General features: G+C 41.5%; 1 protein-coding gene across 1 annotated transcript in view; it reads right to left on the reverse strand.

Annotated features, from left to right (window-relative positions):
* Positions 1–8,715, reverse strand: part of rasa1a (RAS p21 protein activator (GTPase activating protein) 1a) — a 37,707-nt gene extending 28,992 nt beyond the window's left edge. The window contains exons 1-2 of the mRNA XM_032515767.1: positions 8,351–8,715; positions 7,432–8,063 (exon numbers count right to left, since the gene is read on the reverse strand). Of these exons, the coding sequence (XP_032371658.1) occupies positions 7,432–7,976 (545 nt within the window). The 5' untranslated portion in view covers positions 7,977–8,063; positions 8,351–8,715. The remainder of the gene's footprint in view (positions 1–7,431; positions 8,064–8,350) is intronic.
* Positions 8,716–10,627: the final 1,912 nt, after the last annotated feature.

A 10,627-nucleotide genomic window follows, 5' to 3' on the forward strand; every position in this document is an offset into this window, starting at 1 on the left:
AACTGCTATCTGTTGTGGAATTTTCCTCACGTTACTCTATCCACCGTGACTGTCTCCAGACCTTTTCTAGCCTTAGTGAGTACTTAACCGTATATACACCTGAACTTGGTTAACCGTGCTTAAAGATTAAACACACAATGACATAAACCTCCCTCAAAGTTTCAAACTGGTTTCAAACCTACACCAAGCATTATTTCAGTAAATTAACAAACATGAGCTTTTAATGTAAACACCGTATGGGTTTATGCACTGACCATCCAGCCAAACAACTATTACATAAACTGTTGTCCCTTAAACATCTACTCATATTTGTGTGCTCAGGTTTCCACAATGGAGCTGTGGAGGCCTGACAGCAGCTGTGAATTGGCTTTCTTTTGCATTGAACAGGGTGGCTACAGGTATTAACAAGTTAAATTTAAGACTTTTTAAGACTTTTTAATACCAATTCTAAATGAAATTTAAGACCAAATTTACGATGGAAAAACAAAGTGGAAATATACAGTAATCTTTCCAAGTAAACACAAAATTAACAGTATGGTAAAATGACAATAATCGGTTGAGTTTAAGAACATTGACTTAATGTGTGTAATCTGAAAGATAACACAAACATGTAATGCTGTCCTAATTTATATTATTACAATATTTCAGAACATTTGGGTCCCTTGAACAATGTTATAACATCAAGTGAAATAACAAGTGAATATTAAAAAAAACACTGTTCCTTTTGAACAAAAAAAATTAAATGCCAATTCCAGCTGCTTTATAAATGCAAAGACTCTTATATGATTTGGCCTAACAGACACAGAGAGAGAGAGAGAGAGAGAGAGAGAGAGAGAGAGAGAGGAGAGAGAGAGAGAGAGAGAGAGAGAGGAGACTCAGATGGATGGGTTGCAGTTTGTGGAGTACTCATCATGGACAGAGAGTAGACAGCAGTGTGTAAGAGTGTTTTGCGGTGTAGGATATGTGTGTGTGTGTGTGTGTGTGTGTGTGTGTGTGTGTGTGTTGTGTGTGTGTATCTTATGTGTGTTTTAGGTTCCAGTGACAATTTTTGTTAAGTTTTGAGGTCTATCATGAGCTTTTGTGAATAACTTGGAAATATTATATTCTATAATAAACAAAACAGGACTTGGCACATAGAGAAAGCCTTCCCAAAAGAGTGTCCTTACCAATTTATAACGATACACGTACATGCAAGTCCAGCTGTTTGCTTTGGTTGTCTGGTTCGTCGAACATAATTACAAACGCACCGCATTTCTGGACTTCTGTGATTAGGTCTTTTTTGATATATGGCGCCAATCCAAATTTAGCCACGTATCTGGTCTTGTCTTTCCCACAGGTAAATGACTGTACAAGCCTTGAATCTGGAAGCATTGCTTGGAACACTTCAGTCCCGTCATTTGACCTGTATGAATTGTGTCTTGTCACGGTCCTCGCCCCCCCCCCGTCCCCTCTGCTCCGAGTGTTGGCGTAGAGCCACAAACTGCTCGTAGGTCAGCTGGCATCGTTGGCTGTAGATTTCCCATCGTAACATCTAGCGTTGTAGCGTTGACATCGTTGCTAGCGGTGGAGCAGAAACTAGCGATGGCGGGTTGCTGGCGTGCCTTTACGTAGTCTCTGTGTTTTTTGCTTTATATGTGTTATTCCACCGCTCTGATCCCCATTGGCCCAAGTTTGAAAATCTTCCGACACATAACGCAGTTTGCTTCATAAGCATTTTCAGGCACCGACATTAACCAAGGATACTCGTTGTTTTCAAGCCATTTGTCACTGACCTTGCATTTCCCCATGTTTCTAGACGGCTATCAACAATTACTGTATCACCTGCATGCTGCTATATTTCGACTCCCGCGAAATTACAAATCTCACTGACTACGGCCACGCCAACACCCGCCCACGAAGCAGCTTGATTGGTTGGAGTGGTTAAGGTTAGGATAGCCGATTGGTCAGGGGATAGGACATGTTCAAATGGGCTTATGTTACCGAGACAACGCAGCGCAAAGCCTAACGGGAAAAAATATTCGACAACAGATTGCCTGCATTTTCGCCGTGACATGACACAAACATATTTAAGACCTACCCAATCTGAATTTAAGACAATTTAATGCTTTTTAAGGCCTTAATTTTAGGAAACGTGATTTAAGACTTTAAGACTTTTTAAGGACCCGCGGCCACCCTGATTGAATATGATGGACTGCTACAGCTTGTTGCCTATGGTGAGGGCATGAGAATGACAGCACGCAGGGGCAGATTTTAAATGTACAGAAGGAGAGATGGAAAAGGCCCATCCATGTATCTTCAGCCTTGCTCAGCCTAAGTGATAACAAACCGTCATGGTTTTAATGTTCAGCCAGACACACAGGGACCAAGGCCGACATCTCGGCTTTCCTGCCGTGAATCAGCCTCCCTGAATAACATCATTACATCAGCTATAATACGCTTCACTTTCATCTACCCATACAATATTACTCCTGTGCTTCTGATTCTTTAAACGGGGACATCCAGTTAAGAACACTTACTCTCTTACTGCAGAATTTAAGCCATCATTTCTTGTCAAAGTTAATGTGGAGTAACTTATCCAAACATTCAAAAGACAAACCCGGGATCTCAATAAAATGGAAACATGGCTGCTCTTTTGTACAAGTAACAATGCAATGACACCACTATTAAACGAAACACATTTTTTTTACTTGGGTAGGAAAGCATATAATCTGGTACTTAAAAATTAACCTGGCACTGTAAAATCTTCTATGCAAATGAACCAATTTATTATGCAGCACACCTAACTAATGTGAAAAGTCATTCCAATCTGGGTATTGTCAAACACAACTGAAATGCTTCTGAGGATCCTGTTAAGGCCACAATGAGTGGCTCAAAAGTCTTGAAAACAGGATGTAGGAGAGAAAAGGCAGGGCAGTGTGGGTATTAGAAGGGCATGACAGGACGTTGCGTAACACATTGAAAATGCATGGAAACCATAGGCTTTGCCTTATCAATGCACAGCAAAGAGCTTACACTAATAAAAGTGGGACTGGTATTTCAATCAATGGGTCTTGTAAACCACCCCTAAGCATGTTCATCCTTTGCTATAAGGGCTGGAAGACTGAGGAGCAGTTGTGCGACAAGATGCTTACACAGTTCCATATAAGCTGTAACTTTCCAGCGAGGAGTTTTACAGTCATTTCAAAAATCTACAGCAGGAAATTACAGGGTTAATACTAAATGCTGGGCTCACCATTCATCAAAACTGTAATGACTGATCCAATCCCATTAATAAGACCATGCTTTGTTATAAAAGTGCTGTAACATTTTTGGCTAGGGAGAACAATCTCCATTAGGGAATAACCTTGTTAAGCTATGTGACATGATCCTTCTGTCACATAGCTCTCTGCCTCCCTACACAAAGGGCAATTAGGTAGTGTGGGTACTCAATTAACCCTCAGTTACAGATATATTTCCACCGCCAACTGCTAAACTCTTTCACAAAGCCACTGATCTTCAAATCCAACCTTTCTTTCCCCCTTTTCTCTTTCCTCCTACCACCACCTCCTCGGGGAAACCCTTTAGGATTCAAAATCCTCGTTAATCTTCGTGGAAACTCAAAATCCACCACTCATTTCCCAACGTGCTGTTTGTTTAAGCTCATGCACTGGGCCAGAGGTTTTTAATGGCAACAGGAACGCGCACTGTTAGAACCACCTGACGTCTTCACTCTTGCCTCTTTGCTAACCTATCATCAGTGTGAAATTCTTATTACATTGCTGCAGTCATTGTTTATGAATGACACACTGTTGTATAGAGGTGTGAATGAATGTGGCTGCTGTTTGTCTACCTCTCACGCTCACGAACATTTTCACTCTACAGCACTCTGCAAATGTGCCAAGTTAGGCTTTCACTGTCACTGTGCAACACACAGTGGGACCACTTCCAACGATGTGGAAGTTTTCCACCATCACTCTTCCAACATGCACTTTGCAGGCTGCTAACATAACTCAAAGGAATACAAGATCAGTGAAAGTACCCGATTACAGAAGGCATTCACAGATAGCTACACAGCTGAAGGGACAGCGTGAAATTCTGAATCATTCAGGGTAGTGAGCTGTGAATGTAACACCCATTGTTGCCAATGGTAGATTTGCAACTGGCATATGCTTGTAGGTGCACTATGAAAGAAAAGTCCATCACTACACATAGATTTGACATTCACATACATAATGTGACACTAGGCCTGTCGCGATAAATCAATCGCATGATAACTAAAAATGAGGTCGATACATTTTCCGGCCCCAATAATTTCCATTTGCATGCTTGTTTGTTTTCCTTGTCCCTCTCTTTCTCTACCAAAGAGACTGGTTGACCCCTCTCGTTCCTTAGCGTAACGAGGAGTGAACCCTTGTGTCAGTCACTTGTCAGCCGCATGATCTTTGTGTAGGGAGGCAGGACTTCAGGCGTAGCCTACCACAGAGTGTCGCAAAAGAGCCGTGTGAGGAGAAAATGCTAGTTGAGAGTTGGAGGAATAAAAAAAGACAAATGTGACAGCTGCAGTGTGGGAGCACTTTGGATTCAAACCGAATGACCGTTATAACCCACCTAACCTGAGCGAGTTGGTATGTCGCATTTGTTGTAAAACAGTCGCAACTAAACTCTGCAATACAACAAACATGCATATGCACCTAAAACACAATCATCCGGTGCCGTTTTCCGAGCTGGGGAGAAGAAAAAAAATACAACAGATGGGCCATCTCCGGCTCCCAACATTACACAATCACTAGGGTGTTGAGTTGACAAACAGGGTAGTGCAAAATGGTGTGCACTCAAGGACAGTGTAGTTTGCTTCATTGCTAAAGAGATGCTGCCCTTTAGTATCGTTAAAACTCGGCATTTCAATGAATGCACGCTCTCTTTCTATCTCTCGTCCTTGGTGCACACCCTACTGTGGACATAGACGGCAATTCACTTTTGCTTTATTTGAACAAAGCTTTATGCTGAAGAAATTATTTTTAAAACGCTTTTTGCATATGGCCTGTTGGGGCATCTTCTTCATCTCTTTGGCACTCCTTATGTCTGAGCCTAATGTTTAATATTTTTTCAAGTGCAATTTAGTTTACATCCATTTTATTTGTTTTGGTTGTGTGTGGTTTCTAACTTCCATTTACCATCCAGCAAAATGTGTTATCAGGACAGGTGACACAGGTCAAGTTGATTTTATGACATAATACTGTTTTTTCACAACACCAATAGGGAAATTGCAGGCAAATAATAACCAGAAACTTTAAAGAAATGCGGTCCAGCTTTCTGAGGCATTCACCACCACTACAGGCAATTCACCAAAACCACAAACCCAATATAGAGGAACGGCTTGTGTTGCGCATGTGCTTTGCACAACGCGGGTTGAGTAAAGCACCTCAGAGAAGGCAAGAGTGAGTAGATTCATTTTGACTCTCACCAGCGGGTAAAATTATGTGTGTTAGTGAATGTTGCAGATACATATTTGACTACAAGACTATCATTGTGAAACAAGTAAGACCAAAGAAAATCAATGCCATTCATGCACAAGTGACAACTGTTCCACTGCCTCGCTGGCAACCCTGCAAATTGATAAACTGGAATCCAAGTGCAAAGACATGACGAAGTCCGTATTGGCAAAACTACTTCTTCCACAGTAGTAATATATGGAATATGTATATGGAATCAATTGCTGTCAATTCCATTTAGGGTCGTTAATTACCAGTACAGGCAAGACTGATGAAATGCTGGCCTTCCCCTTCCTTTGTATTTTGACAGAGAGATATAGGGTGGCTTCTAAAATAAGAGCTGAATCCACACTCCAGGCCCAGACACTTCCATATCTTACAGTAAAAGGGCCAAAAATGACAAAGCTCAGCAGTTCTCTAATGAGACTATAACAAATGGGAGGGCCGTATTTAGGTCATTACAACACACACACATACATTTGCACATGTGCTTTTGTGCATACCTGACAAATTCATAAAAATGCCTATAAATGTATCCCATCCATCCATTATCTGTAAATGCTTATCCTTTACAATGTCAGGGGGCCTGGAGCAGATCCCAGCTGACATTGGGCAAGAAAAAATGCACATAATTAGAGATGCATGCATCTCTAAAATACTATGCAGAGGATGCTTTTTCCATGGTAAAATTTAAAAATGTTAACATATCGACTACTCTGTAATATGTTTGTGTTACTTAAACTAAACATACTACAATATTATATTTCTCACGCATGATGTCCATTAAGTCCAAGGACTCAACACTACTTCTCCACACCCATCTCTATTTACCATGTAGAACACAATACTTCAGTGAAAAATAATTGGCCTGCTATTACAGTGACATAATAACAGGTGTTTTATGGTGCAGCACCAACCACAAGTCAGGCAAAAGGTATTGATAACTTACTCTATATTACAAACGTAAAGGGACAATTACTGGTTAATGAATGAATAATAGCTATTTGTATAATTAGGAATATACAGGATGAATAAAGTTGCCTGGGCAGGATTTGTGCCTCCCCTGAATACTAAGTCTATCAATAGAGGTGTTCCCAGCACCTTGATTCAAGCTAAACTCGTGAGCAGAACAGAGGCTATGATGCAGGTATGACACAACTGCTTTTTGATACAACAGAAAAGGCACAAAGATGTTGCTTCCATCATGCACTGACCTCACTCAGACTGAAGTAAGTGCTTGTCACCATAACTCTTCATCAAACTAGTTTATTTAAGCTGCTTCCTCTCATTTTCCCTTCATGGTAAAACTAATATGCTGATTTCTTCCCCCCCCCCCCCCCCCCCCATGAAACAAATCAGATGATTTATTTATGGTAAAAAGACTGCACAAATAATCCGTACTTGGTGGATATGCTCATATTCTTTAACAATAATCAGGAAGATTTAAGGAGAATGCATAACCATTTCACTTTTATACTTGATACAGGCAATAAATAGTGTCTAAATTTTGCAACAAAATGCACTTCTGTACACTCAATACATTCTGCTACTAATTCAACTCGATCTGAGTAGTTTTAGTTTGATTTATTGGGATCTCCATTAGCTGGGGCCATTAATAGTTTTGATTCTTCCAACAAGCATAACAACTTTTTAAATGTGAAAAAACATAAATAGAAGGTAACAGGTCTTGTTAAATTGTGCTGCTTATTGATTATAGAAATCCACAGTGCACTGAGTAATGATTGTGGGATGTACTGTGAATGTAAATCAAAAGTGATGATAGCTTTGAGTAGCACAAGTCACTATTGAACCTGCAGGAGTAAACAAACCAAATTCAGACCTGTGTCAAGTGTATGATAGCAGGAAGGAAGTGAACCCAACAAAAAGTACAGGATGCTTGAAAAAAATGATTTCTAGGTGTCAATGAACAAGACTTAATTTTCACTGTCAGTATACTTACTGGTTCGTGGGCGGTGCAGAGAGGGGGAACACCACCTCTTCTTCCTCGATTTCCGGTCCATCCTGCATGTCGCTTTCATCCATAGTGCCACCGAGCACCCCGCCGCCTGGAGGGGGAGGAGGAGGTGGTGGCAGTGGGGGGAAGTCAGTGGGCCCATCCGGGCCTGTTGATGTGGGTGAAATCCGACTAGCTGGACCCTCCGAAGTGGGAGAGCAGCAAATGCCGCCCACGGTCCCTGAGCTTGTTCCTTGGGAAACTGAATGTCCACCTCCTGCTCCGCCACTCCCTGTTGCAGAAAGCACTGGTCTGGTCATATCCCCACTAGATATGGGGTAGGTGATACTCATTTCGGGAAGTGAGTCCGGAAAGGTGTTTAAATGTTGGCGGAGGGCTGGTGCTGGTCCTTGTCCCATATCAGTGACTCGCATACTGCCCGGCTTGGGATAGTAGGGGAAAGGGGCTGTCTCAGGGCCTCCTCCGCCTGCCACCCCTGTCCCTGTCGTGACCGAGCCCGTATCCTCACTGCTGACCTCCGTAGCCATCATATTAGGACAATATGTAGAGGGGGAAAAGTCCAGAAGGGAACCTGCCCTTCCCCTCTGTTCTTACAATACTCCTTCAGTGTTTGGGCTCTGGGGAAACAACACCAAAAGTTTCTCAAAACGCGTTTAGCAAGCCAGCTAACATTAGCCGACAAGCTAACTTAGCTCACTTGGCTGCACTAGCGGGCGTTAGCTTTACCTCGCATTCGCTCGCTGCAAGAAAGCCAAGCTAATGCTAGCGGGATGGCTAGTAGCGTCGAGACACTTGATGAGTTCTTGCTTGCTATGTCTTCATTGTTTCCTGAGTTTAAAGTTCACACATAAACGATATCTTGAAACAAACATTTAAAATGATTAAAAAAAGACTATAAATTTACCAATATTTTCTGTTATTTTGTCCAGACTTCACCCTCGGCACCAGGCAGACCACTTGTCGGGCGAGTGTTGTTTTATTGTCACTGTTGTGTGTAAACCCCGTATTTTTTCCAGTGTTGTTGTTTTCTTTCCTTTTGAGTTTCCAGACGTGTCGTATACACTCCACAGACGACCAAGCCGTATCGGCTAAATCCCCGGAACGGTATGTTGTTCTGTATGAACTATCATGTCGTAAAGCAAGGTAAATTCTTCTTGCGTATACAAGCTAAGTTCGGCTTTATTTCTGGGTTTCAGGGCTGGTGGCTTGCCCACCGCTGCCTGCGCTGCTCTTTCTCCCCTCCCTCTCTCACTCCTCTCCAGTCACAGAGCAGACACAGCCAAGTGAACACAGAGCGGCACTGGTTCAATCCATGACATCTTCAATCAGTGCCCTAAAAAATGGGACTAAATGCATCCTAATTGATATTAAGATATATTAAAGGTGACCCCCATTAAGGTATTTGAAATGTGATGGTGTCACAATTATTTAAAATACAGTTTCATAATTATTTTTTTCAGAGATTCAGATAGTTGGTAGAAAACAGATCTAGAGCTGATTGGCTTTCAGACAAGCAGCACACTTGTCAAACTGGGCTTCTGGACTAGGCTACTTGGATATTTTCCATTTGTCTGAATAAACTAGGCTACCTACGCAGGGTAAATGTGTACACCTTTGATTAGTTGTTTTGAGGCAAACAAACATACTGTCATTCTTTTTTAACTTTTTGGTTGTCTGATGACTATATCATGAACAGGAAATAGGAACTGGAAAAATAATTAGACTACCAAAACAACAGGATTGCAATCTTAGAGTCTTTTAATGATTGTTTCCCTTTTTCTGCTTAAATTTAAGGATTCTCCTTTAGGATGATGTAGGCCTACATAAAGTTTTGTTAATTTTTTTAGCTCGATTGTGTATTCCATTTTAATGGAACTCCTATTTGGCCTCTGCATTCTGTTAGACTGGCCTACAGAGTGGTTTCATACAATGCATTCAGAAAGTATAAGGACAGTAATAGCTTTTCAATTGTTTGGAATGCTACCTTTGTGTTGAGAGAACACTGTGTGACTGTATCTAATTTTATACTGTCACAAACCTGCTCAACACGTGACAAAGAGGAGAGACCAGCCAGGTTAAAATGTCAATTAATTGTTTATTGTAAAATAAACAAGATAACTTTTAACAAAACAATTAAGACTTGTCTGGAATCAATGGTAACAGTAACAGTGTGGGTGGTTTGTGGGTGAGTGAAAGATGTGTGGATAAATGACATCAGCAGAAGAGGTGAAACAAACCCAAACCAGGAGGTGTGGAGCCAAGGAAAAGGAGAAGGCAGAGAGCGAACAATGAGACATGACTTGGCTGCTTTCCAGGCAATCCGTAACTCGTGTTTTCACAACCTTCTACCTGTGAAAGTGCCCTGGAACAGCAGTCAAACCCGTAACTTACTACTCGTGAACTCGTACCAGATCGTTGTTCTCCCAGTTACAGTGTTGATGGCACACACACATAAACAACAATGTCGACCCCTGTTGATTCTGTACAGACGCCGGTGATTAACTGTGAGAAATGGAAATAAATAGGCAACGTTAAGTAATTCGGGACATTGTAATCAAAACAATACACATACGATTGTGTACTACTATAGGTTATGTTTATTAGATGAAGCCCAAAATATGTCACAGACAAGAAATCACTAGTATCAGCTAACGCTAGCTAACGTGAACAGTATGTAACCGCTAGCTAGCTAATGCAAGCTAGAATTATGAACGCAACACTTTTGTTTTTGCCCCCATTTTTCATGAGCTGAACTCAAAGATCTAAGACTTTTCATATGTACACAAAAGGCCTATTTCTGTCAAATAATGTTCACAAATCTGTCTAAATCTGTGTTAGTGAGCACTTCTCCTTTGCCAAGATAATCCATCCTTCTCACAGGTGTGGCATATCAAGATGCTGATTAGACAGCATAATTATTGCACAGGTGTGCCTTAGGCTGGCCACAATAAAAGGCCACTCTAAAAGTGTGCAGTTTTATCACACAGCACAATGCCCCAAATGTACCAAGTTTTGAGGGCGCAAATTTGAGCACAAACGGTCAGAAACCGTCTCAGGGAAGCTCATCTGCATGCTCGTCCTCGTTGGGGTCTCGACCTGACTGCAGTTGGTCTTCATAACCCTACTTTACTGGGCAAATGGTCACATTCTGGCACTTTTGAGAGGTGTTCTCTTCACGGAT

The sequence above is a fragment of the Etheostoma spectabile genome, chromosome 5 (genome assembly GCF_008692095.1).
Source record: "Etheostoma spectabile isolate EspeVRDwgs_2016 chromosome 5, UIUC_Espe_1.0, whole genome shotgun sequence".
In the NCBI taxonomy this organism is placed as follows: domain Eukaryota; kingdom Metazoa; phylum Chordata; class Actinopteri; order Perciformes; family Percidae; genus Etheostoma; species Etheostoma spectabile.